This window comes from Hyalella azteca, unplaced genomic scaffold (assembly GCF_000764305.2).
Source record: "Hyalella azteca isolate HAZT.00-mixed unplaced genomic scaffold, Hazt_2.0.2 contig10210, whole genome shotgun sequence".
NCBI lineage: Eukaryota > Metazoa > Arthropoda > Malacostraca > Amphipoda > Hyalellidae > Hyalella > Hyalella azteca.
Window position 1 is genome coordinate 174753 of NW_025940256.1, and position 27393 is coordinate 202145.

Consider the following 27393-nt stretch of genomic DNA (forward strand, 5'->3'; position numbering starts at 1 on the left):
GCTTATCACTCTGATAGTGCAGCATCACTCTGACAGTGGTAACTTAGTACTGTACTCCCGAAGTTCACTCCTATTAAATATTAAGATTAAGTCCATTTCTAACTTTCAAAAGCAAAGCCTCCTGCTATTCTTTCCATTTTTTCTCGTCAAACTAACCCCCCTTCAACTGATTTCCACTATTTTCACCAATAATTCGTCCTACTATAAGTGATAAATCACACCGCTGCAATAAAACCTCAGGTTGGTAGGTTATTCCTGAAATTATCTCGGTTATTTGGTGTCCAATATTCGAATATTTTACCCGTGTTAATTTTGACTAGTCTTATATAAATCCATTTCTTCTACAGTATCCACTTATCCCGATCCTGCGACTGGACGGGTTAGCTTTATTTTTTTCCGTCACCCTCTTCGTCACCCTGTTTGCTAACGAATCGCCTGCTACTAGCCTTCAGCAGCCATTAGTACATTTGCAGTAAATTCAACTTGAGGATTCGAACTCTTGAAGGCACTTAACTCTTCATATCAAAAAAACTCAGAACAACTTGAATGCCGTTCAAAATTTTGTTGGTTGAATTCAAATTAAAAAGTTCCTTGCGTTATTATTTCTTTACCTTAGCCTCTCAATAATTGTGCGACAACATCGCGAGTTCTAAAAATGTAATTTTCACCTGATTTTTTGAACCACCGCAAAGAAAGATTTGCTTAATCAAACATCAGACAAAAGTTACACATATGAGCGTGGTTTCCTCACTCAGCCTCGATGCTGAACTCACTTGTTGGGTCACAATTATTATAGGACTAGAAAAAAATGATAGGTCTTCGAGATTATAGTCAACGAGTCTAACTGAAATTAGTTTCCAAATAAACGAGCGTTCTTCTTCAGGAATATTGACTCATTCGAATTTTACTGACTCATTCATCTCAGATGACTCACTTATTTTACCAGACTCACCTATTTTACCAGACTCACTTATTTTACCAGACTCACTTAGTTTACCTCACCTATTACCTCACCAGACTCACCTATTTTACCTGACTCACTTATTTTACCCGACTCACTTATTTTACCTGACTCACTTAATCTACCTGACTCACTTATTTTACCTGACGAACTTGTTTACAAAATTCAGGCAAACAACACAGAAAATTTCGAAAACTTATCCTACCGTACACTACCATTCTTTGATTCCAGGGTGAAACACACATGATATTTAATTCGTGGAATACGTTCTTTCATAAAATGTAATGTAATAAACATGTAAATGTAAAATGTACAAAACATTGAGCGTACAAAACTACAATTTACTATCGCCCTTACAGGTAGATGCCAGAACAAGATATGGACGCTCATGGGTATTGGAAAACTCGGTACACTAAATGAGAAGGCACAATGAGACGGAAGTTCCCATTAATCTATAAGTCACATCATCACCTTAATGAGAAGACATAAAGAGATGAATGGTCCCATTAACCTAACCTATAAATCACATCATCACCTTAATGAGAAGACACAATGAGATGAAAGGTCCAATTACGTAATCAATAAGTTGAATCGTCTCCTAAATGAGAAGGCTCAACGAGATGAATGCCCCCATTAACTTATTAGTGACATCGCCGCTTTAATGAGAAGGCACAACGCGATGAATGGCCCCATTAACCTATTAGTTACATCGTCACCTTAATGAGAAGTCACAACGCGTTGAATGATATCACTAACCCATACGTTACATCGTCACCACCTTAATGAGAAGACACGGGAGGTGAATGGTACCATATATTAGTCATAATGAATATAGGGTTGTGTAGGTATTAGGGGTTGTGTAGGTATTAAGGGTTGTGTAGGTATTAGGGGTTGTGTAGGTATTAAGGGTTGTGTAGGTATTAGGGGTTGTGTAGGTATTAAGGCTTGTGTAGGAATAGGGGGTTGTGTAGGTATTATGGGTTGGTAGGTATTAGAGGTTGTGTGAAAACAAGGGTTTCAGTAAATTAAGTTTGTAAATTAAGTTGCCAACCAAAACAAATTCGTTTTTTCGGTCTCATGTTCCAGAATTGTTCCATCCTGAATTCATATAACAAAACATTTTTACAATATAACACTGTTTACTGGTTGCACAAATTTTTAACAAATCAGGTTAAATTTAATCATGGAAGCAGTTTCAGAGATAGTGTAATGTGTAAATTGACTAAATATTATTCAATGTAAAACGCCACTGAAATGCTGTGGTGCACTACTGCCAACAATCTAAGTACTACCTACATAGCAATAAAACACATTTGTTTCATTCGCTTAATATTTTCTCGATAATAACAGATTTTTTAGACATATGAAATTGCTGGCGATGACATTTGACGATCTGCAGCTGATGCTGCATTAGTTTCTCTTGCTCAGTGATCACAGAGCTGAGGTTCTGGATCAAGGAAATACCGCATTCGGCAGTATTTTACCAATTTATTCTAATTTCCTGCAGTTTTTGCCACCTTATGAAGAAATATTCAATTTTGTTCCTAGTGTCAGGTTCCCGTAGCAGAAATTAAGTTTCAGTTTGCATGGTCGCAAATTGTTTGTGCGTTTGTTGCGATCAATATTAACAAATCAACTCAGACAAAGTACTTATGTCCTGGGATTAAAATTGAGGTGTAGAATTTGGTTTTCACCAGGTTTGGACATGTCATTTACTATTTTGTGCTTCTCTGTGTCAGTAAGTTCTAAATAAAAGAAAGCAAGCCTCACAAAAACTTCAGTCTATACTATAAATGTCACATAAATGTCTTCGTAGCTGCACAGGTTGTTGATTTATTAACTGTTCTATGTATGTAGGCAACATGATCTTTCAGCAACTACAAATTATTTCGTGGAACAACTGCAGCTGACATGCAGGTGTACCATGCTTTAAGATAGAGCCTGACAGTAAATGCATTATACTGTTGAAGCCCTTTGAATTCAGACAGTGTGAGATGGAACTGGAACCGAAACAGGCGATTTTTCAAGCTGTATATTATTTTGCCATCCGTGCATGGGCTCTGTGACAGGCACCAGGAGCATTAATGAGAATATTTGTGAAATATCAGAGCGCATTGCAGCAACTTTATTGAAGTCATTTCGTTGCAGGAATACCTGAAGTTGTTTCTTAAAATTTCTAAATGGATTTAGTTTCTGGTTTCAGGTTTGCTGAAAATGTTACACCACTTTCAAGTTTTACTTTGTCTATCTGACTCCATGATTGTGAGAAGATTTCAAATAGTTTGAGACATGGACAGCTGAAACAATCCATTAACAAATTGAAAACAGTTATGTATGACCAGTTTATGAACATGATAAATAAACTAATATGTGGTTTATGCAGCGTTTTTTGTAGTATTTAGCAAGCTTTAGCTTTTGTGCCAGTACTTGCTGGCAGTGACATTAAAACATGTCAGCTGGATTCTGTCTTTGAGTTGCCATCTATCAAATTGCTGGATAATAAAAAATACTCGTACTTCACAAGTTGCACTATGAATCTTGGCAACAAATAATCACTAATAGAAAGCAAACTTCTCTAACACATTACCAGTAAAAAATATGTAAAGCAACAGCGAAGGAAGGAAGATCGACTGAATTGCATCATTCGACATTTATAGATCACACATTGTCATAAAAACGACCTTCACGGTATCATTTACAAATAAAGTGAAGCTTTTATCCGAGCAATATATAATGGAAATTCTCGTTAAAATTTTTTGGCTTTATTCTTAGGGTCAAAAGGAAAACTTTTAGAGGTGAGATCATGGAAAAGTTGTATTCGCATTTCTACTATTGATAAAATACAATATAACATTGTATATAAAATAGATAACAATATATAATATAACAGTATTATTGACACCCATGATGTAAGTATTCGGGGTTATTTAGGTTTCGCGATAAGTATTCTCGTATTTTGGATATACTGAAATGTTTATTTGCCAACTATATTTTTCTTCGGATCAACATACATTCAAATTCAAAAGTAAAATTGTGAGACATTAATTCCTCTGAGACATTAATTGAGGCATTAATTCCTCTCAAAAATAAGCTCATGCGACTTCCGTCTCACCTTGCGACACAAAAGTGTTCGGAAAAGCAAGTTTTTTCGTCATGTTAGCGGTGGCGACGACGTCATCCGACGCGACGACAAAAACGACGTTGTCGAACTTATCCGTAAAAAATGTGAACGCCCGACGAAGATATCCTTCGTAGGACTTGTCCAGATCGTCCACGGAGAATAACTGTGGGAGTAATGAATTAAAATTTGCACTCATGATTCACACTCACTCATGATTCACACTCATTATTTACACTCATGATTCACACTCATGATTCACACTCATGAACACACTCATGATTCACACTCATTATTCACACTCATGATTCACACTCATTGTTGCGGGAGAGGAGGAACACATATAGTTTACCCCAACGGGATAGTGAGAAGGCATGGAACTAAATTAACCCAGTCATCGAAATTTCTATTTGGAAAAGAGTACTAATGATGAAACGCACCTACATTATTTAATAAACAATCTAGGTAAATGAACACGCAAACTCATGAGAAGTACATCAGTAATCCTAGGTAGCTATAAGACGAGAAAAGTTAAATTGAACATTAAAGAACGTTAAATTCGGCTGGGCCCGTCCATACGTCACCGGTGTTATCGCCGTGAGGAAGTCACTGTTCATCAAAAATCGATTCAAATCAAGTCAAAGGTCATAGGTCAAATCAATTCAAAGTGTGGGAATCTAGCGGAGGAGCTCATTGCTTGCCGAGATTACGCCGCGACTCTTATCCAACGTTGCCAACAAGTTGCAGCTTCCTTCTGCACTGTTCACCGAGTAAGAAGACAGATGTTCAAATAAATGACAAAGGCCATGCGACGTACGGCGATGGAAGCGGTACTGTCTTCGAGGAATGTTATCTCGCTCCGCTTGCCTGCAGACGCACCCGTCCATGGCCGACGGAAGAATTGATCATAGTACAAGAACTTGGTTTTAAATGAATGGTTGACAGCAGCATGTGAGGCAGATCCAATGTATTTCCTTGCCAGGCGACCGATATTCCTGCGTTCTGCATGCCACGCCCGACCAGGCAGGCGCTTAATCGAGCGTGAGCCAACCAAGACTCGTGTTCAATTTCAGCTTCGAGTAATGCGTTGAATGAGAGAAGAAGAGCGAGAATGACTGTTAGAAAGTCGGACCGCTACATCATGATTCTCACTCATGATACACACTCGTAATTCACACTCATGATAAACACTCATGATTCACACTCATGATTCACGCTCATGATACATACTCGTGATTCACACTCCTGATTCTCACTCATGATACACACTCGTGATTCACACTCATGATTCACACTCATTATTTACACTCGTGATTCACACTCCTGATTCACACTCCTGATTCTCACTCATGATACACACTCATGATTCACACTCATGATTCACTCTCATTATTTACACTCATGGTTTACAGTCATGATTTACACTCATCAAGCAATACAATGTTAGGTTAAGTACGAAAGAAGTTAGGTTGAATAATTCAAAAAGAACCTTTTTTCAGAAAAAGTTCATGCGATAATATGTCATACAGGATCAAAAAAATCGGCACAAAGTATATGGAAAACTGAAAAATTCTTTATTAATCAACAATAGGTTATATCAACTATTTGCTGTTTAAATGGAAATGTTAACCGACATTTCCTTGCCCTGAATTTCCTGAATAAATTCGAATATTACTCCATCATTAAATGTTCCAGTAGAATTTATATGAATAAATGATTATGCGTAATGAAAATATAGTCGTTAATTATTATACATGCTAAAAATATATATTATTTAATTATTATATGAATTATTGTTTGATTATCATTCGTGCTAAGTGCATATATTGAATAAATATTATACGTACTAAAACATCTATTGATTAGTTTTTACACGCACTATGGACATGTGGTGCGGGTAATCAGTGAGTCTGACGTGAACGCCCACGAAGACCAAAGGTTTAGACGGATCTTCCTTCGTAGCGCTGGCGGCGACTGCTGCGAGGCGGTCATAGACCTGTAGAAATTGCGCATTTTTTAGTGAGAAATTAGTATAATGTTGCCAAAGGCCAGTAAAAAAGCGCCTTTTTTACTGAAAAATTAGGGCAATGTTGACATAGGCCTGTAAAAATTGCGTCCTTTTTTACTGGAAAATTATTGCAATGCATCGCTGAAAGATGATGTGAGATCTGCAATTTATAACCATTAAATCATTTAAACAAGTAACTAAGGTGTCTTTTTGTTCTTGAATTGCCTGATGAGAGATATAAGTAGGGCGCACAGATTATTGATAATGCTAATGATCAAACAAGTCGGAGTGATAATAGTAGTAGAGTACGTCTGTTATATAGTGTAATCGATCGAATGACCTATAGCGATTCAAGTAGAGCATGTATGTTATTTATAGTGCAAACATCGTTATAAGATCAGGAACATATGTCCATGAATGTTTTAATACTTGCGACCTTTCCGGAGGGATTAACTCTTGAGATTGATTTTGAAAATTTTATGTACAATAGGGGTTGATTAACTCAATATTTCTGAGACGTGTTGCGAAAAGGTCTTTTAGCTTTTTCAACGCTAACTAAAGTAAAGCTTTATGATATTGTGAATCGTTGTTCATGGCGCTCATTTAACCTTGATAGAGATATGGTACTGATAATAAGTAGAGTCGACTCATATAGAATTAAGCAAAAATCTACTTTATAAGTAAACTGATGCAATCCTTCTCATTAAATCCCCCAAATTTTCACCTTTTTCTGAATTTCATCAAGAAATTCAAATTCTTTACGAAGTTCATCTCGGTACGCAGCGAAGGAAGTTATTTCTAGAGGATAATCTGTAAATACAATCCCATTGATTAATGGCCGGTTTAAATTAATGATTTACTGAGATTATTTATTGAATTAATTAGTTAACTTTAATTATAAATTTACATTTTATACTTACGATAAATCGTTGGACTATCGAGATCATCAACTGATTACGCTACGCATTGGTATTTTATTCATCTCAATGATATTTTAAAAATCACTAAAAATCAGCAATGAAAAAATACACATAAATTTTTTATCATAGACAGAGATCTAGCAAGGAGGCACTTAATTCAGACGCCACGATTCGTAAGCATAATTATGAAAAAATGTATATTTTCATAACCTACTATATTCTATGTCTATTCACAACTGCATTGAAACCTTAAAGGATTATAGACTTTTTATTAGAACAATATTAGTGAGAACTTTCATAACTTAATAGATAAAGCGTATTGGAGCCAGAGAATACCTTTAGATTTGCTTCATATTAGATTAAATAATTCTAAATGGTGCTCGTATATTCCACTGCCTGTCGAAATTATGTTTATACGTCTCAAAAATTTTAATCATACATACAAAACACTATCAATTTTCAACTAGTTTTGCGAAATTCATTTGCGTTGTTGTTTTATAAATCATAATGCATTTATCGGGCGTTAGTTAATTTAAAACTTGGAAAAATAACAGATAATAAAGATGTTAAAATTAGCCTTAATGCTCTGTCTCAATGAAACTTAGCCACATATGATAATGACGATATTAATTTAAATAATCTATCATTTTGTTTAAGTTACCTTCCATTATAAAAGCATGAGGCCCCAGTAAGCCAGCGGCAGCAAGTTGCTGCGCCTGGTAGCTGTACTCAACCCAGCCGAAGTCACCGCCGATTGAGATCCAGTCTTTGTCTTCAACTGAAAAAAAGGAAATTTGCCTCTAGTTTATCAATACATTGTACATTTTCAAATAAATACATAAAAATGTTTCCCGATTTAATGAACATCTTCGTCTTCAAACATCATTAATCAGTTAAAAGGGAGTTAATAGAATTACGAATTATATTTCAATAATTCACGCAATCAATGAGAGAAATACAGATAGCAACCCAGTTTTTGTTCTTACGAGTATCGTTTACCCAGTTCAGCCCGGTAAAATAAGCATATCAGTGCTACGTATACTCTCGGCTCATGCTGCGGGATATGGATATGCAGTGTGTCAAAATTTGGACAATATAACTCGATCTTTTCTCGACTAAAAACTCACTCATGTCTCGTAAGCAAATTTGTGCAATTTCATTTCCCTGAGATGTCTAAGACAGAAAAAAAACTACCGATGAACGAACGAAATTATTATCCCATCAAATTTCGTTGCGTTTATTTTACATCCAAGCTATTATTTGAGAAATTAAGTTGCAGCAATTCTCCCTGATATTGTCATCCCATTACTCACACATGCTGGGTACATGGATACCCAGTCTCTTGACCCTCAGCCCATTACTCACACATGCTGGGCACAGGGATACCCAGTCTCTTGACCCTCAGCCCATTACTCACACATGCTGGGCACAGGGATACCCAGTCTCTTGACCATCACCCCATTACTCACACATGCTGGGTACAGGGATACCCAGTCTCTTGACCCTCAGCCCATTACTCACACATGCTGGGCACAGGGATACCCAATTTCTTGGAAGTCATCCCAATCCTGCACAGTATGCCACTGCAAGGAGGACAGGCTTGGGCATATCCTTCCGTGTTAATACATTTGTTCAGGTAAGGTATGGACAGTCTCTTGAACACGTCCTTGACGTCTTTGTGCAGTGATGGCATCAGGAAACTCGTTACGCTGTAATTCTTCAATGCGTACAGCGATGCGTATTCACCCATGAGGTTACCGAGCCTCCCGAGTGGTCGGAACGTCATAACGGGCGCCGGTACTCCGTGCCACGTGCCCGTGCTTGCAAGACGTACGCGAATGTCGACCGCGGTCTTCGGTAACGGGCGGGAGTCGACGCAGGTTGCGCATGCGTATTTTTCTGCGAATTCCTGCGGGACATAAAGTGCTGATAAGCGCCGGGAATTTACAATTGTGTAGCATTGAAAATTTAGTGAAAATATCGTACCAATTTTTCTAAATTATGATTGTTATAGCGAGAGAAAATTCACTATGATAATCATTATGATTGTGATAGTTTTATTGTTATTGATTGTTATAGTGGTTGTTTCTCACTATAACAATCAGTATGATTGTTATAGTGAGAGGAAATTATTTGTTTGCGATAACCAGTAGGATGCCTCTCACACAAATTATAAATAAATGTAACAAAATGCTAGGTTCGAATTAGACAACTCAGGAAATATTTGCTTGAAAAATATATTCTAGACAAATGCGGTGGACTAAAATAGAGATTTGATAGAAATAACTTTTATTTTACGCTTTAGAGAATAAATAATGCTGGAAGACTCTCTCGAGTAATTCCATTATTTTTTAAATGAAAAAGCACTTCTATAAGTTATCAGTTATTACTAGAATTATACGTTTTTTAATCGTGACACTTCAATGCATGTCTATATAGAGATTCATGAAACGATTGAATTTTATTACAGTGGCGTCTAATTGATGAAGAATTAATTCCAAGTGGGTCGCTGTGACCCGTTCATTTCTCTCAGTATCAAGGAACTACTGACCTTAAGAATGACCAGGTTCTCCGTCAAGTCTTCTTCAGTTTCAGTTAAAGTTTCTTTCATTAATTTGACGACATTTGTGTTGTTTATCCCCGTGACGTTGAGGATCAAATTCAGCAACTGGTTGGCAACTGGAACCGAAAAAAATAAAGCATCTGTAAGGCATGCACGGGAATAAAATAAAAAATATAACTCAGTACTCATTGCAGTGAGTGACAGAGTGCGCATTTTCTCGTCGACGAAAACGTGAAGTCACGGACGGACAGACGGACAGACGGACAGACGGACGGACAGACGGACAGACAGACGGACGGACGGACGGACGGACGGACAGACAGACATGGTGAGCACTATAGTGCATTTTTTCCATAAATGAGAAAATGCGCTAAAAGGGGAGTAATTTGTTAGGCGTAAACGCATATAAGTACTAGTATATTAAGTAGAATTTGTATTTGTACTATAATGCTTCAATTTGTATAACTGAGGCCCAGAAGGGAATCGTTAATTAGAATTTCTCTCTGGTATTAAAAAATACTGTATTTATGTATTAAAAATTCAAGTACAAGAGCCTAATACAAATTTCGCAAGTTCACATCAAGGTTTGTATTACTTAAACAATACAAACGTATTAGTTAGTTGAAAGATTTTTAGATTTTATTTTTTTTTATCCAGACTCGCATAGACATCGACGTGAATCCATTGACAGTTCAATTTTCGATGATCGAACAGTACGTAAAGAAAATGCCAAAAATTCACACTGCTATCAACAAAATCATAGTAGGCCTCCCATTATCAGCCAATATGAAAACATTACTAAGATTTTATTGCACTGTGATCCTGAAATAAATGGCTGTTTTAGGATCCATATCATCAGCAAATTCAATAAACTTATACATTTTATTGGGAGATTATCAAAGAAAATGCCGACATGTGAGGGATGCTTGGAAATTTGGACAGCGTGGCTGTCTGATAACATTATTATTTTGACAAGTAGGCACATGTATTTTTATTATGCATTCTTATTTTGAAATGTATTCTTATGTATTTCATTTTGTATTCATATTATTTATTCTCGTCATGTATTCTTATTTAGAAATCATCGCTTTCTGCATATGTGCTTCATGAGAAACCTCTGATGACAAGGATCGCGTTGCGAATTATCGCTATAACGTAACTTTAGTTGCTTCATCAACGCGTTCGTTCATCGTAACAATGAATTCGTTGTTAATGCAGCCTCGAACTTCAGAAAACAACCTTTCAACATTCATCCATTACCAACTCCTAAAGAATAAATTCTATCTATTCAATCCATTCAAAGCATTCAAGATTATCGTTAATGATCTGCGCTGTCATTTTATAGTGAATCAAGCAATTTGTGGTTTCAATATTCGATTTACAAGTTAACAATTTTGTAATTACTATGTCATATAATTATAATTATTATGTTCCAAAATTTATTATTTCAAAAAATTATTATTAAACCTTTATTGAAAGGTTTGCTGCTTGTGCGCTTTATCATAAACATAAAACGACACATGACGCAGCTGGAGCCACGAGTTGCTTACCTGCGGACACCCATCACCTGTTCATACAAACACCTTGTAGAGCTTTTCTGGTGGCTTGTTTCACTTAAGTTGATAAAAACAGAAAGACTCACTTGATATAATTGGAAAAAATGGATTTGATATTAATACTTGATATAATTGAACTGAAATAGTTGTTCATTGAAAGTGAAACCATCATAAAAGTTTGGTGGACGCTATCATTGGATCATAATGATGCATTCATTTCTCTAAGTGCATAAGCTGAATAGAAGCAGTTGTCCCTTTTGGTAATATTATAGATTTTCAGACATGAAAGCGCTATTTTGATAATTCTCTGGAATTATTTTTGAAGCACTAATTGATTCTTTTGTTAGCGAGGTTTTGGCAGCGTAGAGATTTTGTTGTGGAGGCTGTTTCTGGGGAAGGCAGGGGTTGTGGGTTTTTGGGGTTGTCTGTTTTTGGGGTTATGGATTGCTGGGGTTGGGGGTTGCTGGGGTTTTGGTTGTTAGGGTTGCTGGTAGTTGGGGTTGTGGGTGGCTTAGGTTGTGAGTGGATAGGCCCGAGGTTGGTTGAAGTTGTGGATGGCTGGGGTTGAGGGTTCCATGGGTTGTGGTGGCTAGGGGATTAAGATTACCGAGGTTGTAGTCTCACCAACAAGTTTATGTGGGGCTGGCGGCAGGAACCTGGCATTTTCCACATCGGCGAGGTTGGTGGAGATGGAAGATTCCTGTACAACTGTGGGAGACATATTTAATTGAGATAAATTAAACGTATCATTTGCTTCAATAATTTTCACCTATTCTGTTTCTCTTAAAACTGATGTATATGTACATATATAAAAAAATTTTAAAAAGTAAGCTTTATTATGACAATCAGAATATTTTTGCGCACCATTTTCGCTCATTAATTAGACAATGACAACACCGTAAGCATACTGTTATGTTAGATATTTCATTATGATATTAATTATACCACATAATTAGTATACAAGGGTTAAAAGGTAAGACCACTCTCATGAGTTAGCAATGAATTAAATTTAAATAACCCAGTGCCACGTATTAGTAATTCTGTCACGCAGTATTCCTTTCAGCGCCTACATGTTTAATGAATCGCAAGGACACAGCGCACAACTGTATGAGTGTGTAAACGAAACATCATTTAATATGTATAGTAACTCACGTTTAACTTTTCCATAACAAAGGCTTAAAAATAATTGAATATGTAATCCACATATACACGATGCTTGTTGAATAAAACATAGCGAGTCATTAGTGATTCTAGTGCACACTCAGAGAAATGAGTGCCGCATTGTCCAATTATTGATGCCCTTTTGCCTCCTGACCCAGTACAGAAAGTGCAACCCCATTTGAACAATATAACCCTTTGATTTTTCTGGAAAAATGATTATTATCATAATTATATTATTATTGATAAACAGAAAACTTTATAAATGAATGAATTAACCAACCTCGATTTGAACAATATTACCCTTTGATTTTTCTGGATATATGATTATTAACATAATTATATGATTTATGATAAACAAATAATTTTATAAATGAATTAACCAACCTCGATTGGTCTCAATGACGCAGTAGACGAGTAGCAGGAGAGCGACAGCGGCCACTGTGCGCTTCATGTATGCGTTGTTAAACAAATGATTGAACATAGCTGCAAAACAATCATTAAACTATTGTAATTGTGTTGATGTCACGATTGTCTTCTATCACTGCAAATAACGGCTCTTATACTCGTGATTGTTTATTTCATTGCAATCACGGCTCTTATACTCGTAATTGTCTTATATCATTGCAATCGCGGCTCTTGCAATCGTGATTGTCTTATATCACTGCAAATAATGGCTCTTTTATACTCGTGATTGTCTTATTTCCCTGCAATCACGGCTCTTATACTCGTGATTATCTTATTTCCTTGCAATCACGGCTCTTGCAATCGTGATTGTCTTATATCATTGCAAATAACGGCTCTTTTATACTCGTGGTTGTCTTATTTCCCTGCAATCACGGCTCTTGCAATCGTGATTGTCTTATATCACTGCAATCACGCCCCTGTACTCACTATATTGTCATGCATACACTAGCTGTCACTATAAGAGAATGCCTAAACTATCACAATACGCGTAGTTTCAATTAAATTCCACACACCGGGTACAACATCGCTGTATTAATATGAGAATACACTTCATACAACACAGCTGCTGCATCTCAGTAATGCACAGCGTACAACACAGGTACACAGCATTGACTAGAGTGCATTTTTTTGTACCAAGTACATTTTATATACATGCAACAATTTCTCCAACTATATAATTCCTCAACAAAATGAAACCAGCAAACTTGTTTACCTGAAAAAATTTTCAATGATAATTGTTTCACCTGCATTAATATCGATAACTAATGTACAGTTTATAATTATAAATATGTAATAATTACGCTATAAAATATTAAAATATAGGGAATATATATAACTTTGTCATTTGGTAAGCTGAGAATTGATAAGCGTGAGGTCGATCAGAAATTTTTTTAGCATGAACAATTACACCATTTTTATATAGTACGTAAAAATACTTGCTTTCCTCTTCCTCTAAATAATTGATCTCCGATTATATACCAATCCTTAAATACTATTGAACCAATATAAGCAAATTCGAAAATCCCTTGATACTTAACGTAATTACGTATCTTAAATTCTCTTTTTATTTTCGTTTTATGGCTGAGGCATTTTTTCAATAATTCAAAATTTCTATTAAATAAAAGCCCTCGATATATTACCCTTATTATTAAACAAATATTTGAAATTATTTGGTATTTTTAATTGTACAGCAAAAGCATGCATTCCATTATTTAAAATTCTCAACGTGGACAACTTCTCTACTATTGTCAAACAGAGATCAAAATTTGTGAGGTACTGACGTATGACAACAATAAAAAAATTATATATAATATCACGACAATATTTGCTATGGCCATTCAATGTACCGCAGTAGACTATCACTAAATGTAAGTCATGAATATTGTTACTTCATTATTAATATTTCCCTATTAATTAACCATAGAATAAAAATAGAGAGGTGCATCTAGCTTTGGGATGATAGGAATCTTTCACCGTATCGACTGGCCATTGTACACGCGATAAGCGCGGGCAACAAAAGGCAACAAGAATATGCAGAAAGTGAAATACCTCGTGCAAATAGACGAAAAAACCATGTACTGTGGAGGAAGAATAAGCCTAATTGTGAAGTTTTGTGAAAAATAAGCATAAAGTGATTTACTGTGTAAAAATAGTGTAGTTTAAAAATAAGCAAAATATTATTTGCTGTAAAAGCTGCTCAAAAAATAATGTGCTGTAGAGAGTGAAGTATTACAGAGAAAGCAAAAAGTGATTTACTGTCTAAAAATAACGTTGTTTAAAAAGCAGCAAAAAATATAGGTTTTGGAAAATATGCAAAAACTGATATGGTATATAAAAATAAGCGAAAAGAGTCTTATTGTGAAAAAGTAAACAGAGGTACACCAGGGCTGAAGTGTTTTTGCTGATTTTGTTGATTTCGTATCATCAAAATCGCTTGAGTTCGCGTGGCAGCAATCCTTTAGTTCATTGATCCGCCTTTAATACAGATGACTTATATGTTCGTAAACAATTCAAGCCTCACGCCTCACGAGTTCATGCCTCATTAAAAACTCATGCCCTATGCTCGTCGAATTCATGCAACTATATAATTTAAAAAAATAAATGGATAAATAAACGCTCAAGCTCTGTACTGGTCCAGTTCATACTACGAAAAAACTCACGCCCTATATTGTTCGGATTCATAACAAAAAAATCATGCCTTCACGGGTAACGCTCATGCTATAAAAAAAACTCACGCCAATGCTAGTATATTTCATGTCACATGGAAAACTCAAACCACAACTACCAGCGTTGTTTGGTATGATACTGCCTCATGCATCTCTGTATCCTGATCTCTTATCAAGATGACCGCTCTATCTTGCGATACGCATGATAAAAATTTCTAATAAGTACAAACCCTTTGCTTGGTCAGTCATGTTAGGGGCTGCAGCTTTATTGCAGTATCTTTTCATGGCTGATAACAACGGGGATGATAACGATTAGTGGAACTATTAATTGAGGGTAAATAGTGAATGACACGAAACAATCCCTTTCGTTAGAATCCGGAGAACACATTCTGATGGTAGAATCTTATAATATCTTTTTACAAAAAGTCAACATGGATTAAATATCTCGTTTTCGAACATTTTCGTAAATAATTTTACAATATCTTATCATTTTTGTCTCCAAGTACATTTTATGTACATGAAACAATTTCTCCAATTATATAATACTTCAACAATATGAAACCAGCAAACTTGTTTTCCTGGAAAAATTCTCTCTGTAATTATTCCACCTGCATTAATATTAAAAATTAATATACACTTTATAATTAGAAATATGTAATAATAAGGCAATGGCATATTAAAATTTATGGAATATTTATGACTTTGTCATTTATTCGGCTGAGAATCGACAATCATGAGTTTTATAAAAAATGTATCATGAATAATTTCATGATATTTAACAAAAATATTTTAAATTCTCATCTTTTTTCTTATCATGGCAAAGGCATGTATTCATCATTTGAAAATTCTTATTTGTAGACAATTTCTATTATGTATAAGACCTCAATATTATCTTATTATGAAGCATAAATATATTTGGAATTATTTGGTGTTTTTTTATGAATTGTTCAGTATTAGCATACATTCCCTAATTTAAAATTCTCATACGTGGACAACTTCTGTACTATTGCCAATCATGCAGAGATCAGAATTTGTGAGTTTCTGAGCGTATGACAACAATAAGACAAATAATCTTTTTGATAAGCCACGACAACATTTGATAGGGCCATTCATTATACAACACTTGACTATCGCTAAATGTGAAGTCATGAATATTTTCTCTTCATTATTTATTCTCTTTCTTTCGCGTGGCAGCAATCCTTTAGTCCATTGATCCGTCTTTCTATACAGATGATTTATCTGATCGTACGGAATTTACGCTTTCCCTTTTCCACGTTTTACTGATTTTCAGGAGCAAAACCTGTTTTAGGCAAGGGGCTGCATGGACTAGTTTCCAGGGTTCCTATAAGGATTGATAAGAAAGATATCTGATCGTAAATACTTCCCATCTCATGCCGGTCGACTTGTTTATTTTTTCCAATCCTCACGCCTCATTAAAAACTCCAGCCCTATACTGTTCGGGTTCATGCGAAAAACTCATGCCTTTACTGTTCACCTTCATGCTACAAAAAAATAACTCATGCCAATGCTAATATGTTTCATGCAACATAAAAAACTCGTTATACCTTATCAAGATGGCCGCTCTATCTAGCGATGCTCGAGATAAAATTCTCTAATAAGCACAATTCCTTTGCTTGGCATGTTCCAAGGGGCTGCAGCTTTAAATAATTGTAGTATCTTTTCCTGGTAAAAAAGGGGAATGATAACGACTATTGGAACTATTGAGCTCATCGATAAAAAATAGTAAATTGTAAATAACTCGAAAATATCCCTTTCGTCAGAATCCGGAGAACACATTCGGATGGTAGAATCGCATAGCATCATTTCACAAAAATTAATATGGATTAATTATCTCGTTTTCGAAAATTTCTGTCAATAATTTTACAATATTTGTCAGAAATTTACACTTAGCTTTTTATACATCCAAGAGCTTCATCCAAAATTTTCCTTCCAATTTCACTGGATTCAGAGCTATAATCTTGGTGAAATAAATTTTTTTGCGGCGTCTTCCATACGTCCGTCAAAAGTCCTTTGCAGACGTCCGAATTCTTTCTTTTAACGCTCCCGTCTTCCTGTTGGCTCTAATTCGCCCGTCTTCCTGGTTGTATTCCATTCGCCCGAATTATTCATTAACTCATAATTTTAGACCCGAACTGCAAGCGAAAAATATCGCACTTTGAAACGATTTTCTTGAAACGTTTACAATTACTGAATGCATCGCTAACATGCAATTATCGCTCAATTATGTTATGAATCATTTACGAGCAATTATCTCTCAATTATATTATAGATCTCTTACATGCAATTATCTCTCAATTATGGTATAAATCTCTTACAAGCAATTATCTCTCATTTATATTATAGATCTCTTACATGCAATTATCTCTCAATTATGTTATGAATCTCTTACAAGCAATTATCTCTCAATTATGGTATGAATCTTCACATGCGATTTTCTCTCAATTATGGTATGAATCTCTTGCATGCAATTATCTCTCAATTATGTTATGCGACTAGCAAAAATAGATCACTTGGCATTCAGTGAATAATATAATAAATTTTTAACCGAATACAAATGCTTACAAACAATAAATTTTTTTTTATTTTGAAATTCCCATTACAATGCAATGGGAAATACATTCCACATTTATGCTTTTGCAAATTATTGCCTATGCTTTAATTATCAAGTGAATGTAGATCATGAATAATTGTGCCTCGTCATGGCCTAAATTTCACGTGAATTTTACTACTCAAGGCAGAATATACCACACAGAATTCACTCTGTTGAAAATGGGCCGAATTGGTATTTTTTCTTTTAAGCTGATAAAGGTTATGAGTTTATACTTTAAACTCGTAGAATCGTTCATAGTGAGAATCACAATAATCTCGTATACAGCTATAACCGTAAATACTACAATGATCGGAAATTATACAACGATCGGAAATTCTACGAAGATTATAGATACTATGATTATCAAACATACGGCGATGATCGTAAATAATACGATAATCGTGATTACATGTCCTATGATGACGAAAAATACTACGATTATCCCCAATGCTTATAGCTAATTTACCGATAAAAATTCTAATGAAAACTAGCACAAACTGTTCACACTTAAACCCGCATATTATGTTTTCAAACGCCGCGCAACATTTCCTTACACGTAAGATTCCTGGTCACGCAAAAAAGTCCTCACACAATCAAAATTTAACATATTTACAAACTCATGCCCTCCAGCCAACCACTGACCATCGGCCTACCACTAACCACTACCTAACCACTGACCACTGGGCACCAGCAAACCAATAACCACCGGATAGTCAGTCACTGACCACCAACCGGCCACTGGCCACCGGTCGGTCAGTGGCCACCTTGCAACCACTGACCACTGTCCAGCCATCAACCGCCGGCCAGTCACTCACCATCAGCCAGCCACTGACCATCAGCCAGCCACTGACCTTTCACTGCCCACTGGCCATTCACTGACCACTGGTCATCTACTGGCCACCAACGGGCCACTAGCCACCACTGTGGCCGGCATTAACTGTCCACCGCCTGCTCGCAGTGGCGGCTGGCAGAGACTGAGCGGCGCTGCTGCGCGTGGCGTTTAAAGGACAACCAAGTTACGTCCACATGTGCAGGTGTTGTGAGGTAATGAGCACCCATCGACCCGCGGGTGCGGCGGTGGGGTGGGTTAGGAGGTGGGGCTGTGGGTTAGGAGGTGGGGTTGTGGGTTGGAGGGCAGTGGGTCGGGAGGTAATGTTGTAGAAGAGGGTTGTAGAAGAGGGTTGTAGAAGAGGGTTGTAGAAGAGGGTTGTAGAAGAGGGTTGTAGAAGAGGGTTGTAGAAGAGGGTTGTAGAAGAGGGTGAAGTGGGCTTGTGGGTGGGCTTGTGGGTGGGAGAAAGTGGACGTGAGGTGGGGGGTCAGTGGACACTGATGCAGTCAGTGGGTTCCTCATGCGGCGGACAGGGCTAAACCGCCACCGGAAAATAGCATCCGTAGGAAGTTATCAGTAGAATAAAAAACGGGCTTCCATGTCCTACCTCTACTCCCACCTCTACTCCCACCTCTACTCCTACATGACTATATATATCTAACTCTGACCTCCACGAATTTCGTGATCAAATTCCCCTCACGCACACGCAAGCTTGTGCTGCACCACGCAGCTGTCTAATTGCACGTACACAATAGCAATTATTCATTGTTCCCTGAATTGTGTACTCGGTGTATTCACCGTCCAGACCTGCGGCCTCTAACTGATGCCGGCCGTTGGTCAAACATTATAATTATGGATTATTCATCAATGCAGAACATACACAAAAAAACTGTATTTGGGGACATGCAATATTGTTCTTACTTTACACTCAGAATCATAAATGGTCATATTGTCCAAGTACTGACACTTGCCCACCACATGAGCTAGGAGCGGACGTGACAATGATGCATCATTTTGCCCGCCCAAACTGGGTCGAGATGACCCACACAAGGTTAAAAAATTTATCGCTATTCGGACAAAAACTCACTTATTTTCGTCAGTGTAGGCGACATCATTGCAGAGACATCCAAAAAATTGCACCAGGTGTGCGGTAACTGCGGGAGCGAAGCTCACGGTCAACCTGGCGTGGCATGATACTATGCAGTGGCATGCATTCGAATATTCTCACTATAATATTCATAAGTATTTTAAGCAGAAATAATAATATTCTTGTCTGGCCACCCTAAATAAAGATGATGCGTTGGCAATAAGGAAAATTAAAAGTAAACTGGAATTAGATGCATCACTTTATTTTGAATGCTTATGAAATTTTAGATAATGTAATCCACTATATGTTAGCTTATTGAATGAAGTGAATTAAATAATACAGTGAATGCTAGCTATAATTGAATGAAGTAAATTAAATAACCCATTGCAAGAAGCTCTGAGTCGATCATCTTTTGTTTACAAACCAATTTTCAAATGTGAACTCCATTCAGTTGAGTACGGCTTTTGGAAGTAGGTTTTAACAAATTATTTTAAATTTTATTATTTTTTTAACAAATTTTTATTATTATAAGTTAGAGTATAGTTTCTCAAACACATTTAGAACGGAGTTTAGTACAACTTTCGACGAGTGAAGTTTCGTTTAGGGTACGGTAATTTAGTGTTTATATTAATAATTGTAATATTATCTAATATACATATAAACATTCTTATTTATTATCGTAGTCATTTAGATGAGTATTTACTCGAGTCACTTGTTTATCTCAGCAGGACAAAGCGAAATAATTCTGCAAATCATGTTTATTATACAACTTTTTAAGTTTACTCATAGTGTTCTAAATAAATGTAAAGTTTGATCAAGTTATAACTGAACCCGACATCGTTACAGTTGTCCTAAGAATCCGTTACAGTTTAGATGATCTATGAAAAATCATAAGCAAGGCTACGATACTGCAGCTCATGGCTTTTCAATTAAACAGGTGTTATGGTGGCCATGCAGGTGTTATGGTGGCCATGCAGGTGTTATGGTGGCCATGCAGGTGTTATGGTGGCCATGCAGGTGTTATGGTGGCCATGCAGGGGTTATGGTGGCCATGCAGGTGTTATGGTGGCCATGCAGGGGTTATGGTGGCCATGCAGGTGTTATGGTGATCTTGCAGGGGTTTAGGATAGGCGTCAATTATCACCTTATTCAGGATCGTCACGATCACCTGGGCCATCGAAATATTCGTATAGGCACAGATGTGCTAAGGCGAGCAGGCTTGGTGAATGGAAATTATCGCTTATTGTATATAGACTTAAACTCTGTTGTATATGCTTCAAACTCGATCATGTATTATTCAAATATGTTACATGCGAATGTAATGTAAATATTGAAATAATGTAAAACCCAAATTATAAATATAACAGAAATTATTCGAAATATGGTCGCAAATTGTCATTCAAATTTTATTGCGAGATAGCGAAATATTGTATAGAGTAAAATATTCAAAATATTCATTAAAATTTTTAATTGAACCATTATAATGAAAACTAAAGTTCTTGTCTAAAACCACCTATTGCACTGTCTCACGGAGTCTTAGTTGTTAGACATCTATTGAACATGTTAATATTGTATAAGATCTCTAAAATCTTCGAACTACTATATAACTGACTATTGTAAAGCGGGCTAGTGCTAAAAACACCGGAAAATATATGACACCGTAAAATATATGATAAAATTATATGCAGACGATAATAGCACAAATTTAGCTCAATATAATTGTCAGCATATGCTAGGTCAACTCACAGCATTCCAACAAAACGTAAATTAGTATCAACAAATCTTAGCCTCGAAGGATTGCGCAGTATATATCAACAGCCGCATAATCAACAGAGTAGGAGATTTCAAATGCGAGCGAAGTAAAAATTTAATGCAACCAAGAGCTTTTCAAAATCGTAAGCTGAAGTGATAGTAGGAAAATGTTAGCATATATGTGATTATTCTAGGTAAAAAGACTTTGAACTTTTAGGTGATGGAAAATTTCCAAAGTTAATGAATCAGTAACTAATACAATCGTAAAACGTGCATTCTTTGTCTAATCAAAGCTTTAAATCGCATTATTGCAGCAGCTGAACTTAATTGCACTATTAATTACGTTGCATCTGCACCTGCTACTCGTCTATAGTAGTGATATGCTGCTAATTAGGTTAGTAACATTTTTTCGACAGTTATTTCGGTCTACACTGATTCAATTTCATATTAGATTAATTAAACGACATTTCATATCGGTCATAAAAAAATTAAAGCAATCAGAGAATTGATCATTAAGATATCATTAATTTTGCACTCTGATCATTACGATTACCACTGAGCCAAATTCGCAGTAATTTTTATCCTTTTTGAATTTTGTTACTGAAGAGTAAGTTGAGCTTAATTTTTTTCGTTCGTTAATAATTCAAAAATTTTAAAAGTAGTTGGAGAAGACACGCGGCCGACATGGTGACTGTGTTATTATTATCATTATTATTATTATTATTATTATTATATTATTATTACTATTATTATTATTATTGTTATTATTATTTTTTCTACGAAGCAGTTATCGTTACGTCTGGTTTAAATTAACTTTGAAAAATAAATTGACACGAGAAAAGATGGGATCGGATAAAAATGACTAGGCGTTTGATTCATACGCTCAACGAAATATCCGTCTTTAGGCGTCGACGAAACACCTGCAACGAAGGAGCTGTCAGACTGTTCCAGGTTCTGGCGGCGACCGGGAACGCTCTGTCGCCGACGGTAGATAGACGTGTAGACTGTAGAGGGAGGGTACGACGAGGTCCGCTGTTGATGGCGAACGCAGTCGTCTTCTAGAAGGCAGATCCGACACGCGTTGCAGACCTTCCGTGAGATAAGGAGGCGCCAGACCGTGAAGGCATCGGAACGTCAGAACAGCGACCTTGAACTGCGTGCGCTGCTGCATGCGCAGTCAGTGAAGTTAGCGTAATATCGGCGTCACATGGTCGAATTTTCGCTTATTGCGCACGAGTCGAGCAGCAGCGCTTTTACGGATTGCTGTTTAGTTAGTGCCGTGGTCGGAAGTCCATTAGGTGTGGCTATATAGTCCAATCTGGTCAGAACGAGCACAACCACGAGGGCCTCACGGACCGGCCTCGAGAGACTGCGGCTGACAGCACGTGTTCGTCACATAGCGCCAAAACAAGCAGTGGTGACTTTGGCAATGTGATTGTTCATAGAAAGTTCCGAGTCCAGCAGAATACCCAGGTTACGAACCGAAGACGCAGGCACAACGAACTTGTTGCCCACGCGAACAGTGTTGGCCTGAAGCTGATGCTGGCGTCAAGCAGTTGCAAACTGAATAAAGTAGGTTTTTGATGCATTGAGCTGGAGATGTTGTTTACTAGCCATGAAATCTGAGGGTGAAGTTTAACTCTTTCACTCTAGAACGACTTCGCAGTTTAGGAGGCAGGAAAAGCAGTGCTCAGATTAGTAGCTCTAGTTACCTGGCTAACAACTAATTGCGGTGACGCCTAATAATCAAAGTTAATTTAGTCATCAATAATGCATTTGCTAATTTAAACACGTTAACTTCGTCATCAATAATAAATTTGCTAATCTAAGCACTGTAAACATACAAATAGCTCGCAGGGCCTTGTCTGCAGTAATGATCAATTCAGTGGTGCAAGCAGTTCATTCATTATGAAGTCCAAAATGTTTTCAGTAAGCTTATTGTATACAGTTATGTACCGAATTTGTTAACAAAAAGATTTTCCTTCTGAAGGGAACGTTTCCAAAATTATCATCTTAATTATTAATTTTAATTGTTGTAGTGACAGCTAAATTCTTAATGCCCCCGCTCGTATTGTCAAAACCCTCGACGCTCGTATTGACAATATTATTATCCGCTCGTATATCCGCTCGGATATCCGCTCGTATTGTCAAAACCCTCGACGATGTAATGAAAAGCTCACCAGATTACTTTAACCTCTGACAATTATTTTATAATCTAAAAATTCGCCGAGGCCTCTAGAACTTTGGCCCGGGATCACAACAAAAATGAAAGCACATCTCACACACACTCACTCTGCGGCAGACAAGCTGCAATTGATGTCGCTCTCATCGGATTACGTATTTATGAACTTGATTCGTTCTATGATGCCTAACTCTCACATCATACGCTTTATTCGCTTATTCTTAGTACTATTATACTATTAATAAAGTACCCAGCAGCTAGACAATCTCTGGTTGATCCTAAGTTAATGCAACAAAATTTATTAATATTTTTAATATATGAATATTTTATGATAGTAAGTAGATTAGAGCTCTTAAATAACGATTAATATCATACAACAAAGGATGCCTCGGCTACTCGGCCAATTTTTTAATTTTACCTTCGAATTAAATTATTACATAGATTTATGCTCTGAAATCACACGAAGTGGACTTTGTAGAACACATCTAGATTTTTCAATAATGGTTCACGGGATTAAAATCACGGGCAAAGGTACAATAGTACCTGAACTCTGTACGATCATAACAAGGTAAAATTATGCAGTATAACAATGGTTAATTGTGAAAGGCCAAACGAACCCAGGGTGATATATGTGATATGGACCAATATATGTGATGTGGACCAATATATGTGATGTGGAATAATATATGTGATGTGGACCAATATATGTTATGTGGACCAATCTGTGTGATGGGACCAATATATGTGATGTGGACCAATATATTTGATGTGGACCAATATATGTGATGTGGAATAATATATGTGATGTGGACCAATATATGTTATGTGGACCAATCTGTGTGATGTGGACCAATATATGTGATGTGGACCAATATATTTGATGTGGACCAATATATGTGAGTGGACCAATATATTTGATGTGGACCAATATATGTGAGTGGTCCAATATATTTGATGTGGACCAATATATGTGAGTGGACCAATATATGTTATATGCGTACCAATATATGTGTTGTGGACCAATATATGTGATGTGGACCAATATATGTGATGTGGATCAATGCACGTGATGTGGACCATTATTTGTGATGTGAACCAATATAGGTGTTGTAGACCAATATATGTGATGTGGACCAATTCGTATCGTAACGTTCCAGTTAACGCGACCATCAGTTATCGTCACGTCCGCTGTTTTGCTCTCCCAACACCCGAATTTGGGTGGTTGAGGTCAAAATGGCCTTCTCTGGATACTCTTCCCTGGACAGTTGGACATTCTCAGTATAATTGGAAGGTATATAAAGCTGGCTATTTCTTTAGCCGATTTACCGATGTGAGTCCACTCACTCGCCAGCTTTATGTCACCCACACAGGTGATAACTCACAGTAGGTGATAATTTTTCCAGCATCAACGGGAAGGGCTGCAACATCATATACATCAACATCATATACACCAATATCATCATAACAAACATCATCAGCACCAACGTCTTCAGCGGCTGCAACATCAGCACCAACATCATCAGCAGCAAAAAATAAATAGTCCCATGTATCATTATCATTTAGTGTATTATCATTACATCATAATTAATGGTTTTATTGAGCTGAGCATAACTTGTTGGTTGATGGATCTTCCGGAAAAAACTATTCAATTTTTAAGTACATAAGAAAGTGTAGGACTAAATACGGTAATCAGGAGTGTTATATATTGTTTAAATTGATAGCAAATTTATAGCAAGGAGAAATCCTTAGTGAACTTGCGATTTCTGAAAAATACAGATAAAAGTACTTGCATAAATTTGGTCGTATATTCGATTGGATATTTGTTGTTATGAGAATTCTAGATGATGGAACTGGGCTCACAGCTTAAAAAATTATAAATATTATTAGTACAATAAACCAAAATATATGTATATTAAATATAAAATATATAATATAGGCCGTATACCTATATTATATCTATAGGCCTATATTATATATAGGCCTCAATATTGAGGCTTTGCAGAGTCATGTGTCCGTGAAACGAACTTTTTAAAATGGAAAATATTCAACACAGCATTGTCGTATTTACAATCACCATCCGAAGGTCGTTTATATATATATATATAAATATTTTTTTATTCAGCAATTTCACGTTTGTTTTATTTATGAAAAACTGAAAAGGAAATGCTACAGGCAGCCTACAAGGAGAAATGTGAACTGACGCTCAGGTCGTCCTTCTTCTTACCGCACTGAAGAAAATGTTGAGAAAATTTGGGACCAAATCAAATTCTCTCTATCGAATTCTAAGAGAATATTTTGGGTAAATAAATACATATTTCAAAAATCAAACTGGTTTCTTTTTTTGGGGTTCCTCTCGTACATTGCCCAAATAGTTATTTTTTTATTATTTTGCTCTAGAAATTTCAGGACGCAAAAATAATTAACAATTACCGAACCCAATTTTTTAACTTATTGACTAACTAGATTATATTCTTACATTAGGTATACATACTCACGCCTTCTAAGGCGCCTTTTGTGTCAAATAATTTATGTATATATTGGTATGATTTGGTAAAAGTTGTTTCTCTATCATTGAAGATAATAGAATGGAACTTATTAGCTATTGTCCTGCTAATATTTTTGAGCGAGTACAACAATATCCTCGGCCAGCGTTGGAAGGTCAAAAACAGTTTTCCAAAATAAATTTATTATGACTATTTTCATACAATCGTTATTAAATTATAGGCAGTGATGTTAGAAACTTTTATTGGCAAGAGAATTGACTTGAATAGAGTTCTTGAGGGCCTGCATTCTCGCAGCCGAGGAACGGATTCTCTTCATCAATTTGGTAAATCAATTTGATACGAGGGCTGGAACCGCGTTTAGAGACGAACTGCTGCAAAAGTTGACATGGAAGCGGCCGAGTCACCACCAGCTACACACCAGCTTGTAGTTCATACTGTCAAGAATGTATTTTTCGTAAATTTTCATTATAGTAAAAATAAATGCGTAACATTAGCAAGAGCGGAAAGCAGTGAATTCAAATTAGTTGGTGGCAAATAAAATGTAATCACCTGAGATAATATTGCCGCTCAGTGTGCTAACGCACTCTTAGGGAAGAGTTGAATTTAAGAAAAAAAGAAGAAATCAGTAGAAGGAGGATGCTTCAGACGGAAAGACAGTTAGTAAAGTTGAAGATTGGATGGTTTGAAGTAAGATTAAAGTTAAAGCGACTTGGCATAAACTCCACGACAGAGCTTTAGTTAGAGCCTCGTCAACTCAAGGTAACAATTAAATTTGAATAAATAAGATTATTGAAGTCTGAAGCATCTCACACGAAAATTAAGCATAGACTTAAGCGAACTTAACAAAATGAAAGAAAATCGGGCACGCAAACCAAGGAATAGACAAATCACAGTTCTAGGAAGATGATTAGACTTAGGGTTGAAAATTGCTGATGATGTAGCGGCGGCTGACGACAGGTAGTTTGTAGGTTCACAAAAAAGGTCTTAATGCCGCGGACCCCTGACATCGGAACCCCGGCCCTGAAGTAAACTCCCTAACAATAAACTTACCCTAGATTGAACGCAACAATAATCTTATTCTAATAAAACAAAGTAAAAGAAATTAACAAACTAAGTAACTGTGGGAAATTTCCCACATTATTTAGATAAAAGACGTTTTGAATATAAATTCTTCATTATTGGTGACTTTGCAACACATGAAATTTCGAGATTTGAAATCACTTAAATTCAAACATTGGGCAACATAGACGCAACTCGATCATAACTGTTGCCCAGCTTTTGAAAATTATTCATTAAGTAATCAAATTTATCATTTGACACGTCTTGAACCTAATTTATAGGAAGTAGATATTAGGAGACACGTACCCTTCATTCGAAGAGCCTCAGCTATCGCCCGTAGACTTTTTTGAGAAAATAAGTTCAACCAAATTCATTGCGTTAAATTTATTGACAGATAAATTTTTTGAAGTAAGCCACAATATGTTGGTGCTCTGCAGGGTGATGTAGTTGGG

General features: G+C 36.4%; 1 protein-coding gene across 1 annotated transcript; it reads right to left on the reverse strand.

Annotated features, from left to right (window-relative positions):
• Positions 1-4053: 4053 nt before the first annotated feature.
• LOC108678420 (galactoside alpha-(1,2)-fucosyltransferase 2) lies at positions 4054-12883 on the reverse strand. Its single transcript, XM_018166837.1, has 8 exons — positions 12672-12883; positions 11751-11834; positions 9559-9686; positions 8529-8916; positions 7669-7785; positions 6812-6897; positions 5959-6075; positions 4054-4245 (listed from the first exon to the last, which is right to left on the reverse strand). Exons 1-8 carry the CDS (start codon positions 12766-12768, stop codon positions 4054-4056), a joined length of 1209 nt encoding a protein of 402 aa, XP_018022326.1. The 5' UTR covers positions 12769-12883.
• Between the last annotated feature and the right edge of the window lie 14510 nt (positions 12884-27393).

What these genes read in the sequence shown, in the direction of transcription:
- LOC108678420 (XM_018166837.1), bottom strand. Translation starts at nt 12,768, where the DNA reads ATGTTCAATCATTTGTTTAACAACGCATACATGAAGCGCACAGTGGCC. An exon ending in CGTCATTGAGACCAATCGAG is followed by an intron (nt 11,835 to 12,671) that starts GTTGGTTAATTC and finishes TGTCTCCCACAG; the next exon opens with TTGTACAGGAATCTTCCATC. An exon ending in ACCCGCACCACATGTCCATA is followed by an intron (nt 4,246 to 5,958) that starts GTGCGTGTAAAA and finishes TTACTCCCACAG; the next exon opens with TTATTCTCCGTGGACGATCT.